We start from the raw sequence: 27,824 nt of genomic DNA on the forward strand, positions 1-27,824 counted from the left end.
CATTGCCTTCTTGCCAGCATGGCTTCTGCTGAATAATCTGAGCTTAGTCTTATTGTTTCTCCTCTGTATGTGACTTTTTTTTTTCTCAAGCTGCTCTCAGGATTCTTTGTTTGTCTTTGGTTTTAGCAAGTGTGATTATGATATGCCTTGGTGATTTTCTTTTGGGGTCTATCCTACATGGGGTTCGTTGAACTTTTCGGATGGTCAGCTTTTCAACTTTCATGATATTGGAGAAGTTTTCTGTCAGCAGTTCTTCAATGATCCTCTCTGTGTCTTCTGTTTTCTCCCCCGTTCTAGAACTCCAATAGCTCAAAAATTTTTGCTTTTGATTGTACCCCACATACTTCTCAGGGTTTCTTCATCCTTTTTTCTTTTTTCCTCAAAGTAGTATCCAAGTGTTTGTCTTCAACTTCACTGATCCTGTCTTCCATCGTTTTAAACCTGCTCCTCAGCCCTTCTATGACATTGCCTATTTCTGAAATCTTGTTGTTTATGTTTTGGATTTCCAATTGTTGTTTTTGTATGATTTTAGTTGTGAATTTATTTTAGCATTTTGTTCTGGTATTATTTTCCTGAATTCTTCCTTTTTTTTTTTTTTTGCCTGTATTTTCCATGTAGTAGTCTGCCTTTTCCATGAGTTTGTCTATTTTTTCCTCATTTTTTTCTGCTTTTTTGCTTCAACTCTGGATAATTCTGAATATTGGAGATTTGAATTCCCTACCAGGTAGTTCTAGTGCCTTTTCTTCTACTGGAAAGTCATCTGATGTTTTATTTTGGATGCCTACTAGAACTATCCTCTCCTGTTTTTGTATATGTTTTGATAGTGTCTGCTGTTTTCGGAACATTCAGTAGTTATTTGCTCATTGACTGACTGAAGATTTGTCTTGCTTTTTTGTTTTATTTGGTGAAGTATGAGCAGGTGGGCTGTGCATTCTTTGTTGTTTGCTCGTCTGTGGGCAAGTTACTTTTTGCCTCCTTCAATGGTCAGGGTCAATCGCTCAGGTATGGTACAGCAGGGCAGGTCCAGTTGAAGGTGAATTGCTAGAATAGGTTGTTTGTAGCACGTACTAGGGTCAACAGGGTGGGCTGTGAATCAGTGCAGGACAGGCTCCAGTAGGCCTTGCCTGTGCTTCCTGGGGGTGTGATGTTCAGCACACAGTGCAGGTAGGCAGGAAGGAGGGGGGAGACTGTGATGTGTGGAGGTAAGATGGGTATGGGAAACATGACAGAGAGAAGAACAGGAACCAAAAACATACCAATATACAAATAAAGAAAAAAAGTCCTAAGGGAGCTTGCCGCTGCAGTGAAGAGATGAAAGAATGAGAAATGGAAAAAAACAAAAAGAAAATGGGTAAAAGAAAAAAATGAATAAATAAAAATTAGAAAAACGAAAAGTTCCCAGGGATGCCACTGGTGTGGCCACAAGGACTGGGGAAGTTGCTCCCAGGCCATCAAGTACAGCCTGTCTAGAAGGGGTAGAGGTGCTACACAGCACCAGGTATTCAAGAGATAGGAAGAGAAGATAAGTATAGAGAGATGAGAAACTGAGAAATGAAGAAAGAGAAAAAGGGAAAAAGACAGAAGAGAAAACAAAACAAATTAAAAAATCCCCAAAAATAAGAAAAAGAAATGCCCCCAGGGATCCCACTGCGCATTTGTGCAGATTTAAGGGAGTAGCTCCCAAGCCGTGCAGTACTGCCCTGCTGGAAGGGGCTCCCAAGCCAAGAAAAGAAAAAGAAAACAAATGAACAAACAAATCAAAACAGAAAAAATCAAAATAAACAAAAAGCCCTGGGGATCCCACCAACATAGTTGCACGGGCTAGGAAGCAGTTTTACAGTCGAGCAGCATTTCAAAGCTTTTCAGGAAGAAGCAAAGACGGCACATGGAGCCAGGTATTTGAGAGAAAGGAGGGGAAGGTGGTGAGAGGTATGGAAGAAATCAAAAGAAGCGGAAAAAAGCAACACCAGTAGCCAACAAATGGCACTCAGGAAGCCAGCCAGTGTGAGCAGGTGGAATCCAAGCAGCACCGGGGTGAAGTCAGTGCTTCCTGGTCAAGAGACTGTGGCCACAGGAAGCAGAGGAGGCCAAGTGGGGGTGAAGAAGGGTGAGGGGTGGGAAAGCGTATATCGCTGGTTACCGGTTGTTCTGTCTCCTGCTGGAAGCTCTATGAAGCTGCTTTCCCATATCCCCTGTTCGCTAATCTCCGATAGGAGTCCAAGATGGTGGATCCATGCTGTGTTAGCTGAGAGGAGACGTCTGCATGTATCTCTCCTTGCTCTCTGTTCTCCGTCAGTTTCTTATTCCATTCGGTGCTTGGCTGAGTTCTTTATCTCTTCATTTGATACTCAGGGTTTCCTGACTGACATATGTCTGTTTGACTTAGTTTTTCAGATCTTTGCTGTGGAGGGACAGTGTGGTGCTTCTGTCTATAGCACCATGTTCCCTGGAAGTGATTTTTGTAGATTTAGACAAGATAATTTAAAATTTATATGGAAAACCAAAGGAACTAGACTAGCTAAAACATCAGTGAAAAAGAAAAATAAAGTCGGAAATACCACACAACCTGATTGCAAAACTTATTATATAGTAATTATTATGACTGTATTTGCAGAGGGATAGATAGGTAGATCACTGGAATAGAATAAAGAATCCCAAAATAGCCAACAAGCGCATCCAACTGATTTTTCACAATGGTGCCAAAGCAACTAATGGAAGAAAAATAGTCTTCTCAACAAATGGTGCTGGAGCCACTGGTAAAAAAATAAACCTCAACCCAAACCTCACATCTTATATAAAAATTAACTCAAAATGGATCACAGATTTAAATATATAGCTACAAAATTTTAGAAGAAAATATAAAATCTTCCAGACCTAGGGTTTGGTAAAGAATTGTTAGACATGACACTGAGTGCACAATCCATAAAAGAAAAACAGATCAATTGAACATCATCAAAAGTAAAAATCTCTGTTCTGTTAAGAGGATAAAAAAACTGGGAGAAAATATTTGCAAGGCACATACCTGATAAAGGATTCATATTTAGAATATAAAAGAACTCTCAAAACTGAACAGTGAAAAAAAAACAAACAATCCGATTAGAAAATGGGCAAAACACATGAAGAGGTATTTCACTGAAGAGGGTATAAACCAAAAAAAACCAAACCCATTGTCCTCGAGCGACTCCGACTCATAGTGACCACATACAGATGACAAATAAGCACATGGAGAGACATTCAACATCACTAGTCTCACCAGAAACCAAACCCACTGCCACTGAGTCAATTCCTACTCATAACGACCCTGTAGGACAGAGCAGAACTGCCCCATAGGGTTTCCATGGCTGTAAATCTTTATGAGGCAGACTGCCGCATCTTTCTCCCACAGAGGCGCTGGTGGGTTTGAACTGCCGAACTTTTGGTTAGCAGCTAAGCACTTTAACCACTGCACCACCAGGGCTCCTTTCACTAATGCAAATTATTCTCATACAAATTAAGACCATGATGTGCTATCACAACATACCTATCACATCAGCAAAAACCAAACCAAACAAAATAAAAAATAGTAACAAAATCCAACGCTGGCAAGAATGTAAGGAAACTGGATCTCTCCTATATTGCTAGTGGGAATGTAAAATGTACAGCCACTCTGAAAAACATTCTGGCAGTTTCTTTAAAAAACTAAAAACATACACTTTCCATATGCTACACAATTGCATTTATCCCATAGAAAAGCTTATGTCTACACAAAAACCTGTACACAATTACTCATAGCAGCTTTATTTGCAATATTCAAAGTGGAAACAACCAAAATATCCTACAATTCGTGAATGGTTAAACAAATTGTGGTATATCCATACCATAGAATACTGCTCAGCAATAAAAAGGAATGAACTATTGACACACACAACAACTTGAATGGCTCTCAAAGGCATTCTGCTGTGTGAAAAAGGTAATGCACTGTATGATTTCATTTATACAATGTTAGGGATTGAGTTGTGTCCCTAAAAAAGATATGTTAAAGTCCTAACTCTCTTTCCTGTGAATGTGACCTTATTTGGAAATAGTCTTTGAAGATGTTATCAAGTAAACATGAGGTCATACTAGAGTAGGGTGGGCCCTAGTCCCACCTTAGTGATGTCTTATAAAAGGAGAACAGACACAGAAAGAGGGCTAGATAGAGGAAGAACAGCAGGTGACAATGGAGGCACACACAGCTAAAGGTCAAGCAATGTCGAGGATTTCTGGGAGCCACCAGTAGCCAAGGAGACAGGAATGAAACAATTTCACTCTCAGAGCCCTCAGAAGGGATCCATGTGGACAATACTCTGAGTTGGACTTGCAGTCTGCAGAACTGTGAGACAATGAATTTTTGTTTTTTAGAGCCATCCACTTTGCAGTATTTTGTTATGGCAGCTCTAGGAAACTAATACATACAACATTCTCAAAATGACAAATTATAGAGACGAAGGACAGGTTAGTGGTTACCAGGGGTTAGGTATGATGGGGCAGAGGGGTGGATGTGACTAAAATGGGGTGGCAGAGGAAAGATCTTTATGATGATGGAATAGTACTGTATCCCGATTACAATGGTGGTTACATGAATCTACTCATGTGATAAAATGATATAGAACTACACACACACATTGCGTCAATGTCAATTTCTTGGGTTTGATATTATACTTTAGTTACGAAAGGCGCTGGGTGAAACTAGGTGAAGTGTACACAGGTCCTCTGTACTATCTTTGCAACTTCCTGTGCATATATCATTATTTCAAAATCAAAAGTTAAAAAAGAAAAAAGGTGGTGGGAGACTGTCACAGAGCATTGCAAGCAAAATTTGCATTTTCTCCATTATTTCTTTCTTAGTTCTAGCTGATCACCATCACTCCAGTTTTGTTTTCCAAACCTTGAACCCAGAAGGTCAAATTTCTCTTATTTCCCAGCTGTAAAACAGAAATACTTAAATTTACCTAGTTCACTGTTTCTCAACAAGGGTCCAGTGACATTTAGAAGGAGCAATTCATTGTTGTTCAGGAATTGCTGTTATCAATAAGCAGTGTCCCAGCCACTGAGACAACCAGAAATGCTTCACATATTTCCAAATACTCCCTAAGAGCATCTTACTTCCTGAGTTGAGAAACAACAACTTTCCGGCCTTATAAGAGAATATTAGAAAGTTAGAAATTTTTATCAGGGAAGTCCTAGATTCTAATAAATGTAAGTCCTGCAGATAGAATTCCCAGATGAGAAATAGTAACTCAAATTCTAATGTCAAATTTAGCTAACATTATCCTAGAATTTTATTATACTCCATTTATCCATTTAGGAGCAACTTACAGTCAAGGATGCTATAAAAACTGATTACCACTAAATACTGGATATCCATCATGCAAAGTTCATGTAAGTTGGCAGATAATTTTAGTCTTTGCACGCTATGGTACATGAACTTCAATTTGTCAAAAGTGAAGATAATCCAGCTTACTTATGCTGGAAAACGCAGCCCTATTACAAAAGGAAAGTATCAGAAAAAGATAATACGAGCTTACTCTTTTCAAGGGATGCATAAACTCTAAGTAATCTCACCGAATTTTTTGCACATCAGTTTCTTTACACTGCTGATTGGCTCTGGATTTGAATGTTCTTTCATTCCAGATTACACTGACACTAACATTGATTGGGGTAAATTCCTAGCAAGTCAATTTCTTAAAAGGAATGCTCAGCAATATGAGGTTATATTCAGAAACCCAGTTCTCAATTCCTTTCTTTTATCCAAATTTTCACATTATTACTAATCACCACTAATCTCTGAATCCAATAAGCATTACAGTCACATCTAAAGTACCTACTAAAAACACAGATTTTCTAAGCACCAATACTGTAAGAAATTATATTTTTATTGCTTATCATGTGTTTTATCATCAATGTGTTTTATCCCAAAAGTTATGAACGCTGTTTGCAACATTCCTTTGCACCGTGGTGGCCTACACTGGTGATGAAAATAACTAGAATAAAGCTGCAGCATAAATGTAGTCACAAAGGTAGCACTGCTGTTGCAAAAGACTAACAAATCTGGTTACCAGCCTGAACTAATATGCATTTTAAAGTTCATTCTAGAAATTAATGCTAATGAGGCTTGCTGTGCAAATGGCACCAAAGAGTAGACTGTAAAAACTAGCAATGCACTATGGTTTTCATGAATTTTATTGACAATTCACAGGCAAAATTAACAAAAAACACAAGTGATTTCCTTTACTATGTTCTTTTACCCTTGAAATGTCTTGTTTATTATAAACTGAGAAAAGAGACTCACTCGGCAACACAATCAAAAGGTTATTATTTACACATTACATATTTTCATTCTTTGTGGAGAAACTTATTTCAGAAAAGAAATATTTGGCTCAGGGGAGAAAACATTTTTGGCTTCCCAATAAAAATAGTATGGTTTCTTATGGAAACTCATAAAAGAGATAGCGAGTATCTTGTAGTTGATTGCTTAATGGTTCCAGATGGCCAATGCTATAAAAGGACACCCCCTCTATTCTTTTATGGTGACCCTGAGGTCACAAATTATCTCTAGGATGTTAGAGTCATTCGTTTTTCTGAACAGTCAGGTTGTTGTTAAGTATTATCCATCCCATTTAATTCGGGCCAAACGTCAGCAATGACAGAAGTAACTGATTAGCCCAAAACTTAGCAAAAGAAATAAATGTCTATTGCTTTATCCATTTCAGCCAACTCCTCCTACTTATAAACAAAAGAACTATTCTGAGGCTTAAATTAATGCAGGAAGCTGTCCCAACTAGCTTTGATGGACAACATCTAATGTCGATGGACAACAACATCACGCACTATTTCCCTATCTTTGAAACATAAAAAAGAAAATCTGAAACACCAGCAATTGAAACTTTTTATCAAGCCTTGAAAGGAGAGTTTGTAAAGAATTTATCATTGTAACTTGTTATGCTCCAACATAAATATTCACACCTTTCCTTTGTGCAAAAAAAAAAAATCTTTTCCATTATGATAATGAAATTGCCTTGAAACTGCACAGAAAATAATACACAAAATAATGTAATATACTAAATAAAGTAATAAGGTTAATTTCTTTCCCGCTGTCATGAAATTCATGGTAACAGTCTCTCTTCAGCTTGACATCAATTAATGATTTTAATTCCAGACTCTTGTCACAGTGTTCACCACCCTTTTCTCTAATTAAAATGGATGATGCATGGTGAAGAGAAAACACACAAGACTTCTGTTCTTGTAACATTTCTATTCATTAGGATTTTTGCTTTTACAATAAATGGCTTTTAGCACTAATTGCAGTAGAGTAAGATGAAAAAAACTGTTTTATGACTATGTGGTATAGTCTTTCTATACCCAGGAAAGGTGTAAGTCATGAGACCACTGAATAACCAATGGTATACTTAAATTACTCAGTGATATACAAAATGTCTCTGCCTCCAAAGCTACGAAGCTTCATTACACGCAACCATCCATGGTTCCTCTTTTTTAAAAGGCTCTGAGGAATAAAATTGACCTTCAATGATTTTAATAAAAAATTCTACAACTGCTTCAGAAGATAATAATATAAGAACATTAGTTTAACAGAATAAACTTCAAAATAACTTTCAGATTTCAAAATCAATAAACCTACGTATTAGGTAGTTGTAAACTATTTACAGGCAGCAGTGGTGGTCCAATGGTAGAATTCTCTCCTTCTATGCAGGAGACCCAGTTTGATTCCCAGCCAATGTACCTCATCATGCACAGTCACCACCTGTCTGTCAGTGGATGGTTGTGTGTTGCTATGTTGCGCAGAGCTCCCAGACTAAGACAGACTAGGAAGAAAGAACTGGCAATCTACTTCTGAAAACCAGCCAGTGAAAACCCAATGGATTACAACAGTCCACTCTGCAGTCAGTCATGGGGATGGCACAGGACTGTTGTGCATCATGGGGTTACCATGAGTCGGGGGACCCCTTGATGGCAGCTAACAACAAAACATTAAGATCTTGCAATCAATTTGCTTGGGAAACTCAAATTATACCCAACTTATTGCGTTGTCACCCAGAAAAGCCTAATTCTAAAAATAAATTTTTTTTCCCAATAGTTAACGGTACTACCCTTCTCTAAAAGTCAGTAGTACAGAAATTCATAAAATAAGATCAAAATTTATAGCAGAATACAATTTAATCTACAATCGGAAGAACCAGTTCAACTTAATAGCAATCTTTAGTCAACTGATTGCTTTATAGAATTTGCCCCTCAAATCACTTCAGCAAATGACAGACTTCAGAAATACTGTGGCTCAAGTCATAAATCCTTCAGCCTATACTGCTAGTTAAATCTAATAGCTGTCACCTACCAGTGTATAAGCCGTCAACTTCGTGTCTGTGTTAAATTCCAAAAAAGAACCCAAAAACCCATTGTTGTTGAGTCAGTTATGACTCAGGGTCCCTACAGGACACAGTGGAACTGTCCATCGGGTTTCCACGGCTGAAATGTTTATGGAAGCAGAGTGCCACATCTTTCTCCCATGGAGCAGCTGGTGGGTTCGAACCACTGATCTTTCAGTTAGCAGCCAAGTGCTTACCCAGTGTGCCATCGGCACTCCGTGAATTCCCAAAAGAGGGGACAATATTCTACTAAATTTCTTACTTTGAAAACAGTCACTATTTTAAGTGAGATTTTAATATCTTTGTAATATTAGGGTAAAATTTGATTGCAAAGGATTTCTACATTCTAATCATGTCCTAAAAAAATTTTTCAAGCAGGGAACAACTCTTTTGAAGGTATATTTTTCCAGTTCTAGGGAAGAGTGTAAAACGTTGAAGTCCATAACGGTACCTTATAAACACTTGAATACAAAAGTTAAATGGCATCCCTTAAAGCCAAAATGAGATGATACTATCAATTTTAAAAATGCAAAATGATTTGAAACTGAAAAAGAGATCAAAGAAAAGCATTCACGGGGATACTACCAACCACTAATGTGACCATAATTTTTAAAAAATCTAAACAGAAGACTTCCCATTGCTATTAGAAAACAAACGAACGAACAAAACACAAACGAGTAAGTGCTGACAAAGATGTGAGAAACTGGTGCGAATGTAAAATGGTAAAACCACTGCAGAAAACACTTTGGAAATTCCTCAGAAAGTTGAGCATTGAATTACTATATGATGCACCAATCTCACTACTGGGCATATACCCCCCAAAAAATGAAAGCAGGGACTCTGGCAGAAACCTGTACACCAAGGTCCATTGCAGCACTATTCACAATAGCCAGGAAGTGGAAACAACTAAAATACCCACCCACAGATGAATGGATAAACAAAATGTTATATACGTGCAATGAGATATCATTCAGCCATAAAGGGAAATGATGTTCAGATACCTGCTACAACATGAATGAACTCTGAAAGTAAGCTAAGTGAAATAAGCCAGACACGAAAGGAAAATATTATGATTCCATTTGAAATATCTAGCATAGGCAAATTCATAGAGACAGAAAATAGATTCAAGTTTACCAGGGGCTGGGAGGAGGGGTAAATGGGAAATTACTGCTTAACAGGTACAGAGTTTCTGTGTGGGATGAGGAAAAAGTTTTTGGGAAATGAACAGTGGTGATGGTTGCATAACATTGTGCCATTGAATTGTACATTTAACAATGGCTACAATGGCAATTTTTATGTTGTTATATGTATTTTAAGGAGGCCTGGTGATGCAATGGTTAAGCACTCGGCTGATAACCAACAGATCAGCAGTTCAAACCCACCAGCAGCTCTCTCAAGAAAAGGCCTGAAGATCTGCTTTCCTAAAGATTACAGACTAGAAAACCATATGGGGCAGTTCTACTCTGTCACATTGGGTCGTTTTGAGTAGGAATCAACTCAACAGTACCTAACAACAACAAAAACAACGTATGTATTTATCACAATCAAAAAAAAAAGACTTCCCCACCCTACATGGGCCCTCGTGCAATGGGGAGGAAGAGGAAAACTGAGTGTGGTTGTCGTAGTTTTCCATTTTCCTAAATGGTACAAGTTCTTGGGAAATAGACCTAGCTCCAAACTACTGTCTCTTTGAAGCCTCACCATTAAGTCCCACTGATCATCCCCTGCCCAGTGCTCTGCACTCACCGATTTTCACAACTGAGTACCTTGCTTTACATCCCTGTTTAATAATGCTAGCAGGTTTTAATCTTTTCTCCCTCTTAACAAAGTGAGGGATCACTGAGAGAAGGAATCACATTCTAATATTTTTTAAAAACCATCATATTATATACACAGTATAATGTGGAACGTCAAATACTTCTCCTTTATATCAACTAATAAAACAGTAAAATAGTATTTCAGTAAACAAAACACACACACACACACTCAGACATACTCAGTCATTCACTCACACAATGTTCTGGCTTCACAGGTATCAAATAACCTGTGACACACTTGTGACACCTGTTATTTCCACCTCAAAGAGATGCTCCAGCTCTAATAACAAATACATCTCAGACATCTCTCATCAGAAATCAAATTGCATTTTCCTACCCCAGTTGCACGAAATTAGTTCCATATATATAGTCAGTCTATAAAATCAGTTCCAAATATATAACATGCTCAAGCTTAACTTCCCCAAGTATGGGCCTAAGTAGTGAACTTCCACTAACCAAGTTAACAGATTCTTAAACATTCTTGTTTACCTCATAATAAAAGATAAAAAAAAAAAGAAATTTTTGATGAAAACAACTTTATTGATTAGAGTTGCTTTTCTGAGAGATTAAAGAGGTCAGAGAAAATATTTAAAAAATTATGCTATAGGGTAGAAAAATATTTTTAAGCCAAAGAGTTAATTTATAAAAGTCAACTTTTATATGAATGACAATATGTGACCTAAATGGAAAGATTATTGTCAGCAAAACGAACACCACCTGATAAAAAGGATCTTACCAACTGAGACCACAAATTATTTTATCAAAAATTCAAGTAATTCCTCAAAGCTGATATTAAGAACAGTTGATAAAACGGAAAAGAGAGCATGCTAAACAATGGTAACGATATGCAGTAATGCCACAAAAACTTGTAAAATGCCACACTATAAACTAGTAGTGTAACATTTAAGGACAGACAATTCAACGGTCTAGTTTGATGGCTAACTGCATGTGTCAACTCGTCTAGGCTGCGGTGCGCAATTGTTTGGCTGAACATTAGTCTAGATGCAGCTGTGAACTGACTTTGTAGATGTGATTAACGTGTACAATCAGTTGACCCTAAGGAAAGGAGATTACCCTAAATATAATGAGGGTGGACCTCATCCAAACAGTGGAAGGTCTTAAGAGCAAAACACAAAGTTTCCCAGAGAAAATGGAACTCTGGTTCAAGACTGTATCATAAAAATTCTGCATGAGTTTTCAGCTTGCTGATCTACCCTATATATTTCAGACTCAAAACTGCAGTATCAACTCATTCCTGAGTTTTCGGCTTGTCATGAAAACTATGAATTTTGGACTTGCCAGCCTCCACGATTGTGTGAGCCAATTCCTTAAAATCATATAATATATATATATATATGTGAATCTCTTATTGGTTCTGTTTTCTCTAGAAGCCCTGAATGATATATCCAGTATTGAAAATACAAAGCTTTTAAGGGTAGTTATCACTTTGAAAAATGGAAAATGCCAAGCCACATATTTTCTTAACAGATTTACAAATATCCTACACATACTGGGATAATTCCATAAGAAATTCATTTGCCTTTTTCATGTCTCTACTAAAATCACTGAGTGTCCTTGGAAATATTTCCAAGCACAAGTTACTATGTAGATATAGATAAATAATATCATAATAGCTATGACTTGCTGGGTAACTACAAAATGCCAGCCAATTAACATTATAAATTTTATTTAATAGAACGAATAATATATGAGGTAAATATTTTTGAGAGTTGGGGGGTTTGGCCAGATGTCACAGCTAATTTTCATCTTTCAAACCTTCTTTCCTTCTGTCTGTCCTTCATTTCCATCCATCCATCTGTTCATGAAGAAAGACTTGGCTTTATTCCAGAAAGCATTTAACATGATGTTATAAGAATACATAAACATGCAAAACAAATCAAAATGAAGATAGAAGTCAACACTTTTAAGGATGTATGTGTAAATATGTATTTTGTAGGAAGAGAGATTACAATGACATAGACCAGTATAACAGTAGCATTATTTCAGACAAATTGTTGTTTTCCTTTTTTTAATTTTATGTTTAAATTTCATGAGTTTAAAAATTTAGAATTTTAGAATTAGAGTAAGTTTAGAATTAGACATTAAAATGTATGTATTTTAAACAAGTGAGGAATATATAGGAAAGAAAAAATTGAAAAACAAAGACAGAGCCAAGAAAAGATTTGTAAGTACACAAAACTAAAGCCATAAAATAAAGGCAAGTCCTAACACTGGCTCTAAACTTACTCACAGTTTTACAAGACAATCAGTTCTGTTGTCTACAGCCAGTTAGATGAGTGAGCTGGGTGTGGCTGAACCACCACATTTCTCAAACAACTCTCGAATCCTGAGAGATGTTACTGTTCCATGAAAAAGAAAATTGTGTGTTGGGGTGTGGTAGGGGAGGGCCTGTGGATAAATAACTTAGAAGAACGATGATTCTTTATTCCTTTCTTGGTTATTAACACATGTATATTGGCCAAGTTAGGGTTCTGAGGAATAATGGAGTAAAGAAACATGCATAAATTAGTTTAACTGTTTCCAGTCACTGGAGGACATCATGCTTGGTGAAGTCAAGGTCAGTAAAAAAGAGAGACCCTTGATGAGGTGGTTTGAGAGGTGGCTGCAATAACGGGTCAAACATACTGTCTTAGTCATCTAGCGCTGCTACAACAGAAATACCACAAGCAGATGGCTTTAACAAAGAGAAATTTATTCTCTCACAGTCTAGGAGGCTAGAAGCCTGAATTCAGGGCACCAGCTCCAGGGGAAGGCTTTCTCTTTCTGTTAGCTCTGGGGGAAGGTCCGTGTCATCAACCTTCCCCTGGACTAGGAGCTTCTCAGCTCAGGACCAAAGGATATGCTCTGCTCCTGGAATTGCTTTCTTGGTGGTATGAAGTCCCCACATCTCTCTGCTCGCTTCTGTCTTTTATATCTCCAAAGATTCACTTAAGACACAATCTAATCTTATAGGTTGAGTCCTGCCTTATTAACATAACTGCCGCTAATCCCACCTCATTAACATCATAGAGGTAGGATGTACAACACATAGGAAAATCACATCAGATGATATAATGGTGGACAATCACACAATACTGGGAATCATGGACTAGCCAAGTTGACATACATTTTTTTGGAGAGAAATTCAATCCATAACACACACAAATGATTACAAGGATGGCACAGGACCAGGCAATGTTTTGTTCTGTTATACATAAGGTCGCTATTAAGTGGAGCTGACTTGACAGCAACTAACAACAACAAATATTTCCTAAACATATTTTGTACCAGGAGTCCCCAACTTACGACAGGGTTCCTTCCTGATGACTGCTCCGTAATAAGTGGGTTCCGACATAAGTCGAATATCTCATTTCTTTTTTTTAAAGTTTTCATTATTATTGCTTTTTATTATCAATATCTTTATAAATCGATCTTTATTTGTCTTTGGGCATTGGAAACATTACATCTGAGAATGATAACATCAGCAAATTACATGTTTAACATTGTATGTAGTACATACTACTAATGATAAGATGTTAAAAAAAAAGAGGATCTTAAGTGTAGCTGGTCGTAACTCAAATATGTCATAAAGTCAGGGACTACCCATACAAAGAGTCTCTTTTCTGCTGCTGTTTGGGAAATTCTGCACCGCGTATACTAACTTTAAAACATAGGTGGAGATGTCACTGGAGTAAAAACACAATAGGAAGTCAACAGTTCTGATAATTGGTCAACAGAGAAATTTATCACTCTGCTTTATAATGAAAGCTGAGGGTGGTGCAAACAGTTAACTCGCTCAGCTACTAACTGAAAGATTGGAGGTTCAAGTTCACTCAGAGCACTTGGGAAGACAACCCTGGTGATCTGAAAAATCAGCCATTAAAAACCCTACGGAGCACATTTCCACTCTGACACACACAGGGTTACCATGAGTCAGAACTGACTTGATGGCTGCTGGGTTTAAGTGGACCTAAAGTTACACAGATCACTGAATTAAACATGCTCTATGTAAGATCAGGACCCCAATCCTTTTGTGTAGGGGAAATGAGCAAACAGGGGCTCTTTCTTAGGCACACCTGAAAGACAAATCAGTAAGTGGCAGGTTAGCACTGAATTCATGCCTCAGCTTCTGATTTGTTAGTTACCTCACCTAGCCCAAATGTAGCCGATAGCACGGTTGAAATGCTAAATTGCCTAGGTTCAGTACCAAGAACTAGAAGCCAGAATTCACCCTTGGCATCATCCCAGACTCCGCTTCTTAACGAGAGAAAGAAACTTTATCATGCTGTATCAAATCTGCAGCAGGGCAGGACTAGTGGAGCCAGCAGACACAGGGTGATCCTCCTCACCATGTCTCCTACCTGGTCAGCATTAATTCAACACCAAATCTCCCAGTTTTGGCAGGGGGTGGGAAGGAAGGGGAGGATGTTAACAAAAATTAAGTCAAATTTAATCCCAGGCCTATGCTCAGAAGAATCTAATTTACTTTCACCATCTTAACTAAATCTTAACGTGGTAGAAAAAAATGTTACATTAAACCCATTGTCCTTTCAATTTTTTAACACTTATATCTTGAGTGTATGGATGTGGATGGGCAAAAAATATTTTGGTTTGTAGACATGTTATAACTAACAACCAAGGAGAGTTAGATTTTCTATTTCTGTATGGAACCAGTCGAAACAACACAGTGATAAACCAAAACCAAACCCATTGCCGTCAAGTCAATTCCAACTCACAGCGACCCTACAGGACACAGTAGAACTGCCCCATAGAGTTTCCAAGGAGAGGCTGGTGTATTCGAATGGCTGACCTTTTGGTTAGCAGCTGAGCTAGTGGTAAATAATGTTACAGGAGATACTTCACTATTAATCAGCAGTGTGTGTGAAGGTGGTGATGGGAGTATAAGCTGTGGTTTATTTATTTCTATCTATTCCTCCAGTCAAATTTTTCCCGGGTAAATCGTAGCTTCCATTTTCAACAGAAGAATTGCCAATGCCCATAGACAGAGAATAGAAATGAAGACATGCAGAAGAAGGCTTGTCCTACCAGAATAACAAACACTAAGCACACTCCAGTTATGTAGTTCAGTAAGTCTGAGGCACTCACTTGCTCTATTACAAAATCCATGAGTTTAAATAAAACATACTTGTAAAAACTGTTATTGAAATACAAAGTCAACGTATAATAATTTCCTTAAGTTAGGAGCCTAACTGATTTTCTTTAATGGACTATTCACTTGTTTCTTGACCCTAAAAGATTTTTATTCTAGGCCTCCTGTACATTGTAAATTCATTATGACCAACCTAGTTCCCAGAAGTACTGCATCATTAGAGGTACAAAGATGGAGATTAAAAGCAAAACTGAGAAGTGAACTGTGCCTTAGGCAAATTAATAATACAAGTGAAACCATTATGTAAAAATCCTTTTTTGGCTGGAAATACTTGACTACGTGTTATAGAAGTATTTTGGAAAATGTTGACAGAATTCTGCATGGAAAGGCAGCAGTCATCTTAAAGTGCAAAGGAAGGAATGTTTATAGCATGAAAAATGGTACAGTATTAATGAAGTGCCCTTTTGACAGGCATCAAAATAGGGGGAAGTATACTGTTTCTTTCTATTGCTCAGAATGCTCTCTAAGTCACACATTTGCCTGTGGATAAATCTGAGTTCATATATTTACCTGGTATATTCCCTTCCCTAAGAACAGGAAACTCTTTTGGGGTAGAAGTTTATACTACAGAGCAATGAAATGCCATATTATACGAACTAAGAAAATACCATGTGCCCTTAAACCTACATACAGTGGTTAGTTTATTAATAAGTTTAGGGAACTCAAAATTGACCAGGACTAGAGAGAGTTGGAAAGTAAGAAACGCCTAGGTTGTAAAGGTGGAAAAATAAAACAAACAAATAACAACAACAACCAATTGGGGAGGAACTGCCAGAATAAACCCAGATTTTCATCCCAAATTCAAAGCCTATATTTTTTTCCCACTTATATAATTTATACCCTAAAAAGCTACAAATAGAGAATCAGAGTAATCATTCTAACAAAAAAATACCAGTGGTACTACAAAGATGAATGGAAAAATACCCAAATACTAATCTCTTATAAAGAAAAATGTTGTCGGATATTATTTTAGTTACTTCATACATTGTCAAGGTGTAAAAGAGAAAAGTTTCACTGACTCTGGAATTGTGGTAAGAAAACTCAACTTGGTTTCAAAGATGCTGGGTTATAGTCCTAGCTGTGGACTATATTTAGCTATGTAACCTTGACCAAGTCACCCGAAATTTACTTAAACCCCAAATGATTCAAAATAAAATAGGTATTCCAGTTCCAGTGGCCATCAAGTCTACTCCAACTCATGGTGATGCCGTGTGTGTCAGAATAAAACTGTGCTCCATACGGTTTTCAATGGCTGACCTTCTGGAAGAAGATCACCTGGACTTTCTTCCAAGGTGCCTCTGGGTGGCCTCGAACTTCCAACCTTTTGGTTAGCAGCCAAGTGCATCAACCCTTTGCATCACACAGGGACTCAAAATAGGCACAGTACCTCTGAAAACTGAGATGATATAAAGTAGCTCACTGTGAAGACTATAAACTCTAATAAAAGTGAGAGATGGCTTTCTAATTCCCTGAGAATTTTAATAAGAAAAATTCTAATTACTTACAAAAACAGTTTTTAAGTGTCTGCTTAAGGTAACTCTTTTCATTCCTTTCACTGGTCTTTGGGTTCTCAAAATGTAATGATTCAACCATAGACAGCAATTTTGTGGAAGAAATGGTATAAAATTTAAGTGGAAAATGTCACAAAATGTGAGGAGCTAGCGACATAGAAAAGAAACAAAAAATAAATATCAGGTTCAAGAAGGAAACAACACAGTGAAAATCTAACAGCATCTTCTATTCCTATCATACATCAAAATATTTAAAAACATGGTATAAAAATTCAAATAGTTTTATTTCTAGGTATTTCTTGAAAATTATTACATTGTACTATATACTTATAAATTAATGAGGCAGGATTTCAATTAATTTTTTGAGTTAAAAAACATATAAATTCAGTCTTAGTGTTTATTTATTCATCTAATATGCTCTCTTAGCTCCTATGTGAAAGAACTTCACTAAAACCCCTAAAGTTCACTGATGTCTCAAATAAACGTAAGATTTGTTTTGTTTTTAATTTTTCTTTACCTTGTATCTATCCCACAACCAACAATATATGGATTGACACAGAAAAATAAAAATTAAGTGAAGGCAAACCTTTTATATTTAAAAGAAGAAGAGACAAAGAACAGGAAGGGGGAAAAAAAACTCTTTCTAATGAGGTTTAATCAAATGCTGGTCTACCTCTCCTGTTCTTGCTTCATTCGCATCCTCTCCTCTTCTGAAGTAAGGGCTTCCTGTATTTTTATTTTACCCGTTTTCTCAATCTTGTCATCTTTTCGATGTTTGCCAAACCTGTTGATAACAAAAAATTCTATCTTGTCAATGTATACAAAATGAGGTTTCTTCTTTGGTGACAAAGGCATATGTATTCAAAGAAATGGGAGCGCCCTCAAAATAGGGCCAAACGTCTCCTGTAATTCATTACTTCTGCTCAATATTAAAATTTTCAATTAGATTATTTTATTTATTTTGAATGAGAGCTTTCCAGAGGAAACCCTTTGGGAAAATAGCCTCAATTTTGATTTTTACTTTTGGCCAAAAAAAAAAAAAAAATTATAATTCATTCTTATTAAACTTTATACTGGATGTCAAATACTTCAGATCCTACAGGATAAAACTCTGCACTGGAGTGGGTTTCTCTTGGGACTAAAAAATGATAATCCAAAAGCATCTATTTAATAACCTCTCCATAAATGACTATCTTTCTTTATTTTCAGAGCCAGGTTTATTGGAAACATTCATCATAGTTTAAAAAGTAACAAATAAGGTGGTGTTTGCAAGGTTTAAAGTACAAAGAATAATTTGCACTGCTATAATACTTTGAGCTTATTAAATTGAAAGCTTTAAGGCATTCTCAACAAATGCTCTCTGAAATCTGATGAAAAGTGATTGCCAAATGTGGCGTCTTTGACTTGGAAATCTACATCTGATCAAAAACACTTCCAAGGAATGAATGGATGATGATTTAAAAATGGTCTACACAAACTTCCACAGACGGGCATGTGAACTTGAGGCTGTTTTAAAAAATACTAAAATTATTTTATTTTGGCATCCAAAATATCCATGAAACCTCAGACTTCTTACAAATAATTTTTCCTGCACTGTTAGTTTCTCTATAAAAGAACATGTTGCCTGGAATGCATGTCCTACATACTCTCAAATAATATTTATCTGTAGTGATTTGGTTACCAGATGTTCCAAAAAGAAAACTGTCATACAAACTTATACAATTAAGCATTCAAAAATATGTAAAGTAAGTTGGATACTTTTTTCTGAGGAGGAAGGGGGAATCTGATTTAAAGCAACACTTAATCATATCAAAATCAAGAAGAAGAAAGGGATAGGTTCAAAGTTGATAAGAAAGAAAAAAAATTATTTCAATTAATAGCTTGGTTGGTAGTACACATAATTAGTTTTATTAATACACATCTGATTTCAAATACCAGAAAACACAAGAACTGAAATGCATATGGGGATTTTTAACATATTAACAAAAGTAACACTATACTTGCAAAGGGATTTATAAATAAGGAAGGGAAAGTGTTCTTAGAATGTTAAAAGAGAGAAAAGTTAAAATACCATAACCACCACCACTATGCCTTTTAATGTTATTCATATCATTAGATAGCAATTAAAACTGCTATAAAATGAACTTCTATAAAGTGAACTTACTCTTATAATTTAATCTTATTTGGAAATTGGAAGACCATTGCAAATGGAAAAAAAAGAAAGAAAAGAAAAAAACCTTTAAGAACTTAAATCCAAATTCTGACCACTTCTCATAAAGGATCACAAGGATAAAATATCCACTATACTTTTAAAATTAACAAAGTAATAAAAACAAAAGCTTTTTTTTTTTCCTTTGTCAGCGTAATCATGATGTCTCAGAATTGAGTATAATGACTGGCTTTAGAGAATGAATGAAAAAAAAAAATGAAAGAACAAACATAAAAAAACTCTATGAATGCCCTAGTAGGAGTCGACACCTAAAACATGATGTTTATTCATTTGACAAAAAATTATTGAGCATCTACTATGTGCCAGATCTTGCTTAAGGCACCGAGACTATAAGTAATGATGAAAACAGCTATGCATCACAGCTGTCATAGCACTTATATTTTAGCTTATATTTAGGTAGCAAATCAGTATAGAACAGATAAGGTAGTAAAAAGTGCTTTGATGAAAAGGGATAAAGAGTGGTGGGGGGGGATTATTTCATTTTAGATAGGGTGGTCAGACATGGCCCCTCTGATACTGGATCAGAGATCTGAACAAAGGAAAGGAACCATCCCCGTGGGGGAGGAGTCATCAAGGCAGAGGAAAGAGCAAGGGCAAAGTCATGAGGCATGGGTAGGCTGAGTTTATTTGAGGAACTGGACGGGCCACAATTTGTCTAAAGCCTTAGAGAAAAAAGGATAAGATAGAAGAAAGAAGAGAAGCAGACCAGGTAGAACTGTGCAGGCCATGCAGGGCTTTGAATTTTACTCAGATGAAATGAAAAGCCACTGAAGGATTCTGAGTAGAGGAGTGAGAGGGTATGACTTCTTAGAGACTGATACTGGCAGCAGTGTGAAGAATATACTGTGTGCAGAAAACAGCGAAATCAGGAAGAAATTAGGAGGCTATGGCAATAAACCAGGTGGTAGTAGAGGAGATTGAGGAAAGCAGTTAATTTGACAATAGCACCAACAGGATTTGCTGATGGCGAAGATGTGGGTATGAGGGAAAGATAGAAGTCACTGATGACTCCAAGTTCTTAGCTGGAGCAAACGGAAGAGCGGTGTTACCACTCAGTGAGATACAGCGGGCCAGGGAATGAACAAGTTTAGTGGACTAGGGGGAAGGGTGGGTTATAATAAGGATTTGACATGGGCACTCAAGTTTGAGATGCCTATTAGACTTCCAGGCAGAGATGAGGAGTAGTTACATATATGAGTGTGGAGTTCAAGGAAGAGGATGTGGCTGGACAGATTGAGTGCCATCAGTTATGTAGATGGCATCTACAGCCATGGGGTTGCATTCCCACCCTAGAAATTGCACAACATTTATGCATTGGAGATAAAAAATGCATTATTCTAACTTCAATAAAAGCAAGAAGTTCAAATTTTAACATATCGTGTTTATTTATATTCAAACCAAAACCAAACCAAACCCGTTGCAGTCCAGTTGATTCTGACTCATAGTGACCCTATAGGACAGAGTAGAACTGCCCCCATAGGGTTTCCAAAGAGCAGCTGGTGGATTTCAACTGCTGATTACTTGGCTAGCAGCTAAGCTCTTAACCACTGCGCCACCAGGGCTCTTAAGGTTCCCTTAAAAGTAAATCATTTAACCATTTAGTTTTTCGGTTCATAAATATTCTTCAAATGACAAAATGTTGCCTTGTTGATCCTGTTTTTGAATTCTTTGTGTAACTCACATTCTAGATTACATATATTCAATCATTTCTTACATTTGAAAACACTATGCGATGATACAATGCAACAATATATTAGTTATCTTTACCTAAAAGTACAGTCTAATCTTACAAGATGATCATTTATATCTTACCTTTGAGTTAGTAATATGGGAAAAAATTGAGAGTAGGTGATTTTTCCATGTTTTAAAACAAGTTAGATATTTTCAGCCCCAAACCTACTTTTAAGTTTAATTAGCTATGTTACAATCTAAAGAACGGTTTGGTCCTACTTTATGGAAAAAAAACCATTAGTTTACCATGTTTTATGTATATAACTTTCAGCTTTTTATCTTAAGTATATATTATTTAAAAAAGAGAGGGGGATCTAACTCATATCTGTGAACTGCATTTTTTTCTCATTGTATTTTGTACCAAAATATTAGTTTCCTAGACTTCCCCTAATTACCAGAATGTACTTTCTATTTCATATTTATAAATTTATTATCAAGCTGTTACAGCACACTTTAATTTTTTAAAGTATAGATCAAAGATTAAAACAAAAGTAAAGAAAATGTAGATAAAATGTTTATAGGTTAGTATTTGGACATTATGCTTAATACTTGCTTTAATTAATAAATTACATGATTTCTTTAAGGCATACTATAAAATCACAGCACATTATAATTGGGGTAAAATGTATCTCTTAGCTGTAGTTTTTTGATGGAATGAAATAAAGACTATAAGTGAAAAATATATACCAACCATTCTAGAACGTAAAAGCAAGAAAGAAAGAAAGCAGCTAAACCCTTGGACTCTGACTGCCAATGTATTCTAGTGTTATTAATTTAGAGCTGCTTAATTCTTCCTGAAAAAAAGGTGAGTGGCGAGGGTCACTGAAAGACTTCAGCTATATACAAGTACTCTCAAAGTCAGTTTTATAGTTGAAATCTGAAGTCAACCCATGAGGATAATCATTTAATGGCAAGATGCTTAAAAATGTGGAAGACATCAGTTACATTTATTTTATTATCTTTTAAAGGCCACAGAAGAATTTCAGATGGCTCACTGTGCAAGGAACAGCACAGGTGAAAAAATATTGGACTAATGGTATGTCCAGGAAGCAAACATTAGAGCAGAGAATGAGAGTGTCGTGACTAACCCACACCAATGTTCAAGTAGAAAACCCCTTCACCAGTGGGTGGTGATACTGAAATAGAAAGTGGTCTCCTAGCAAAGCACCTCAGAAGACTTTGCTAGTCACATTTTAGTAGACCATATATTAACATATGAGAAGGGCCCTTTTTTATGTAGGAAAATAGAAAGTTTGAAAAAAAAAATTGATAGAGAAGAGAAAAATTGCTGTGGAAGTACAGATACATGGGCAGAAAGGGGAGACTGAAGAAAATGCCAACACTTAACTGGGGATTCTATCACAGAGAAAGACAGTGGATGAGCCCTGTCTTACTCAGAGTAAAATTGACTGCAATATTTCTTAAACATATGGCTTTCTTCATAATGGATATAGCTACGTTTTCATTCAGCCAAAGTAATCTCAAAGTAATCTGCTAAATGGGTTTTACTATCACACATTACAGATGAGATCATTGCCTTCTGCCAGATCATCTATATATATCATTATAATAAGGAACGATGGGAAAATCGTGCACTAGTTGATAAATGGGGGAAACAAAAAGCAAACAAACAAAACAGTGATGAAAAAAGATTGTGACAAATTCTATAGTTTTTAAATAGAGAGAACTGTCATTAAAAATTACTGGCAAGTGTTCCATGCTATTGGATTTTAGTTGAATTAACCTAATTTCTCCACTGTATAAATACTGCTGAAATATTTTACTATTTAAATTGCAACATTTCTACTGCTACTAAAGTTAGAAATCTTTGGAAGGAATATGCTGAACGATAACACACAGCACCCTGCTATAAATAAAAATGTAATTGGTTTTGTAATGAAAGGGCTTCTCCTAATATCATATTTAACAACGGTATACAGTAAAAAGATAATCTTAAAAATCTGCTTCCATATTTTAAAATAGATGAACAGAATATCCAGAGCCAATTATCTTACAAACTTCTGAGGAATAATTTTTAAAATAAGACGTTCTTCAAAATCCCCCTCTGAAATGTCACACAGAAATCTGTGATTTGTCACTGCTAATGACCAAGGCCTTCATGTCTACAGAGGACTTTGCTACAACACTTGTCTACTTACCCTAAGAAATTTGCAGGTTAAGCGATATAGCTTTGGTGGAGAGAGGAATTTAAAATGGATAAAATGTGAATTCAATGTCAGCAACCAGAAGCCTCTCATCCTCCCCTAGCGGCCTGACTTTTGTGTGGGACGGATAAACGCAGTCATCTTCTAGCTCAACACTGCCCTGTAATTTGCCTCTTATTTCTATATATTTACATCATAATGCCATTCATTCTACCATTTACTTTCTCCAGGAGCTCAGTATCTGTTTCTTGAACATTTCCATGTTTTGAGGCGGACCTGTGTTTTTGTACAGCCATTGCACTAATCTGCCTTTGATCACTGCCAGCTGTGATGATCTTGCCATTTGCCTTCAAGATCCTTGAGAGCTACCAGCTGCCCAATGAGCTGTTTGGAGATCCTGTACAGAAAACCACATACACTGGGCTGTGTCATTCCTGTGTCCCAATCTGGCTCCTCTGTATGGCTCAGCATGCATTGCTCGCCCAAATCAATGCAAAGTCATGAGCTTTAACATCATTCTTCTATATTCCATCAAGTCATACTTCTCCTAAATGGGCTTTGATCAAAGATTTTCTAGGAAACTTCTATCAATTGATTTTACCACTTTTTTCGCACTCTTGGTGTGAATAATGATCTCCCGCAACTCATCATCCTTGTCTGTAACACAGCTATGAGCTTATTTTCGCCTTAAAGTCTAATAGGGAGTTGCTCCAGATTTTACCTAAAGGGGGAAAAAAATCTAGCTATATACATTTGGAGGTTGTTGTATTGTATTCTTTTCAATGCACTGAAGATCAAAGAAAATTAGTCGCTCAGCCACCTAGTGCCATGTCTTTATTTGACAAAGAAACAGAACTACAAGGTATATGGAGCTACCCAAAGTCACATCAAAAGCTAGAACCAGAGTTCAGGTCACCTCATAGCTAATTGAATGTATCTCAGTGTGTCCGTACTTGGATGCTCCTAGAGAAAATGAAACTCCCATACCTACAACTTTCACTTTGTATAATTCCTAAGTGAACCACATAGCTGAGCACCTGTTGAATGCTCTTTTGATTATTTAGTTACATTTAACTAGAATTTATTGAATTCTTATTATGGACTTCATCTCATCAATTCCCACAACCAGCATGTAAGATGGGTATTATCATTCTCTTGTTCAGGAAAACCTCAGCAAGCACAGAGGGATTAAATGATTTGTCAGATCATACAGCAAGTAAGTGGCAAAGCCAGAATTCTGACCCAAGATTCTTGTAACCACACTCAGCCACTTCAAAGGCTTTAGGTACCAAAATCAGCCACTCTATGGTTTTATACTGACAGCAGGTATTTAATAAAGCTTTGTCAAAATGAATGAGATAAATCTTGCACTGCCTGCAGCAATTAGGTCCAGGAACATTGTTCATGAATGGAATTTGTCTATGAAGGTCAATCTGAACATAAGGTCAAGAGCTGCTCCTAACCATTGGAACCATTCATTGGGCATTGCTAACATTTCTAAATGCAATGACACTCCAGAGTCAAAATCATCTGTGATGACATCTACAAATACATCAGGCAAAAACAGAAGCCTGTCAAACTGCCCAAACCCAATCAGAGGGTAAAACAGCAAGGAATTCACCAGTTGTACAAACGACCCACACTCATGGTTTCTGGCCACATTTTTTGTACCACAGCCTCCATTTTATAAATGCAAAAGAGAAAAATATGTCACTTCCAAAATGCCCTTCCTGTATGGAATCTTGCATACTTTAGTGACATTTTAAGAAATCTCCACCATGATAGAGTACTGATTTGCTCAGCAGTAGATTGTGGTAATACTGAATGAATCAGGGAAGAGGAGGCTGATTATGAAAAGCAGCAAGCTCCTATTTAGGCAAAAAAAAATCTTGGTAATCAACAATGATAAGGAGGAAGCCTGAGAAAAAAGTACATGACAACTCGATAGCGCTTTTGTAAAATGGGATGCAGTTTTAAGTTGGTAGAGTTTAGCAAGGGTTCTCTCTAAAAGGAAATTCACAAACTTGAGAATCATTATTTGATTGTGTACAGTTTTCATCAGTGCTAGTCTGATTAGATTTAATAAACTAAATTTGTGCTGCCTGGCATCCAGGGAAAAAGAAGTGACTTTTTAAGGAAAAATAGCTTCTACTTAACCAAGCTGCATCAGCCTTTGGTTGTGCAACGTGCCCTTAATGGATAGCATATCCTTTTCCTGACTCCTATTAACGTTCTTGTAAATGCACTCTTCCCCTCCACAGCTTGGATTATCTAATCAAGGATGCACTGATATCCCTAGTAACCTGACACTCCAGAAGTCCTAGAAGGATATGGAACAAGGAAATATTAAAACAACAATTAAGAAATTGCAAATAGGAAAAAAAAAGAAAAAACCTAGCCTCAATCCATTTTGTCTTTACAAGAATCACTGTAAACACAAAAGATCTGAAACAAAACAAAACAAAACAAAACAAACCTGTGGGATTCACACAAAAAAGACTAAAAACAAACGTGGTACTCATTCAAAAACACACAAAGTAAATACATAAATAATTCTGAAATAATATTTATAATCCATACTTAGAACGATTCTGGAAAAACGACAGAAGATGGGTGGAAGTCTATTTTGATTATGATATTGAAGTTTTTCAGGGACCAGTTAGTTCATAGACTACATGACATATTTTCTGTGGCAGATAAATTCTTTCTTTGTGAAAAGGGGTCAACTAGTAATTACTGTTCCATACAATGTTTTTACAAGGCTGGATACACCTTTTTTTTTTTTTTTCCCAAATCATACCCACATAGCTAATCAAATCACAGTAACCATTACCCCAAACATGCAAATGTAGATAACATGTAAAGAATATTTTTTTGCTTCCCTTGTAACTAGATTGACTATATATATAGTCACATAGTAAAAACCACATGATTCTGATTTTCTAAATGCCCAATTTGGCTTTGAAATGAGCCGTGTCCACGGAAAATGATTTTGAGAGTGCCTTTCATACAACTACTTCTCTAGATCCTTTCTTGACTACTATACTCCTAATTCTTGCTCTGTTCGTTTTAATGCATTATTGTTTCATAATACAATACTACAAATTGCAAATTACATTTGGCTCAAGGAGTGATTATGAAAAATACTATCACTGCTGCCTTTGCTCGAATAACTCTGATAATAATGAAAGATTGCTTGAACTCCAAGCAGCCCAAATGATGAGAAGGGTCAATTTGAACATTTCTATTAAGCTTCTTTTGTTAAACCCAACACTTTGCCAGGTCAGAGGCAAATAATCATACCCTACATCTGGTTACCATGGTTTTCCTTTTCCTAAAGCATCAGAACAATTTAGTAAGTGGTGCTGCCCTGAAGGCAGTCCCCATAAGAAATGCTAATGAGACCTAAGTCACAAAAACACATCCATTGAAAAGGGCACTTGAACGAATAAAAAAGTAAAAGGTAGAACCATATTTTACTGCACTCCTTTTTTCTGTTAGGACAATGAATAAGGAATATCTAGTAGCAAGCATAATCCCAATAATTTCTTTTGCAATTTGCCTGTTCTGATAACAAACTGACACCCGAGTTGTAAATGCTTAAAAGGCAAGGCAAACACATGTCCAACTTCAGGATATCTTTTGTGAGTTAGCTATATTCACCTTCAATTAACTATGCATTGCAATCCAAGTTAAATGTTTTAACTACCAATACCAAGACAGACATTAGTTACAGGAGCTGAAAACACCCTCAAATTCATTCTTACCCTTACATGTTTATAGAGGAGATGAAAGACAGACAGATAATATGGTCATCGAGGTTTAGGGTAAAAACAAAAAACAAAAAAACAAAAAAAAAACCAGCAACAGAATTTTTGTACAGCTCCCAGAAACTTTGAAAGATTAAAACTTCCCCAAAGATCTCATTATCTGTAAAGGTAAGGTGTCAGTCAGCATTTTTTTCTGTCAATTCTAAGAAACAATTTCTGTTGATTCACATTTCTAGAGAATGTTCTCCACAGAGCATATTAAGAGGTGTAGATTTTCATTTTTTAAAATCTTTAAGCTGATGTGAATATTCAGATTCCAAATTAAGGAGCTGACGTGCTTCTAAGGCCCAAAAGAGGGCCATGTGGGTAAACTGCCATGAGCTCAGAGACCACACCTAATTCTAAGAACAGGGAAGAGCATGCAGATGGCCGCAGAAGTGTCAGGCTCCCCAAGCTTTATTCCCACTGTTTACCAAAGTCACACACCCTCTTGAAGAACAAGGGGACTAAAGATCACGTATTTGGTTAAATGCAAAGTGTACTTTCAGCATGCCTGGGTCCTGGAGAGTTTAACACATACTGAAAATGATCATGTGACACGAAATACAGCAAAGGCTCTTTTCCAGAAAAGAGCTTTAACTTTTCTGTGCTGTGATTTCACCCTGTCAGGATGCATAGCATTGAGTATTATTTATGACTCAACAGTGGGTAAGAACCCAGCTGGAAACCAAAACTGAAAATGCTGGGATGGTTTCAGGGATGGGGCAACAAAGGGTTAGAATGAAGAGACTTATTTATTGTCTCAACTCCAATTAGCATGCCCTTCATACGAACATGAAATTTGAGCAAGTGTCAAACCACCACATTCTTCCTTATAAGACCAAATAGCTCAACAAGTGTTCAAATATAGAACTTGTTGATTTGTGCACTGGCCTGGAATTCCCCTCTTCCTAACTATTTCTTTCTTTTGAGGACTGTCACATCTGCCACTGCCTCCTGTGTGGTCCCTGATGCTGGAACAACTCGCTAGC

General features: G+C 36.6%; 1 protein-coding gene across 8 annotated transcripts in view; it reads right to left on the reverse strand.

The window, feature by feature from the left end:
- The window catches only part of PARD3 (par-3 family cell polarity regulator), a 651,375-nt gene that overhangs the window by 188,058 nt on the left and 435,493 nt on the right, over positions 1 to 27,824 (reverse strand). For 5 of the 8 annotated variants that reach the window (XM_023741945.1, XM_023741943.1, XM_023741941.1 and 2 more), the window contains one exon: positions 17,571 to 17,681. The exons of the other annotated variants lie outside the window; for them this stretch is intronic. In XM_023741945.1, coding sequence (XP_023597713.1) covers positions 17,571 to 17,681 — 111 coding nt within the window. The remainder of the gene's footprint in view (positions 1 to 17,570; positions 17,682 to 27,824) is intronic. 8 annotated transcript variants of the gene reach the window in all.

This window comes from Trichechus manatus, unplaced genomic scaffold, assembly GCF_000243295.1.
Source record: "Trichechus manatus latirostris isolate Lorelei unplaced genomic scaffold, TriManLat1.0 scaffold00195, whole genome shotgun sequence".
Taxonomy (NCBI): Eukaryota; Metazoa; Chordata; class Mammalia; order Sirenia; family Trichechidae; genus Trichechus; species Trichechus manatus.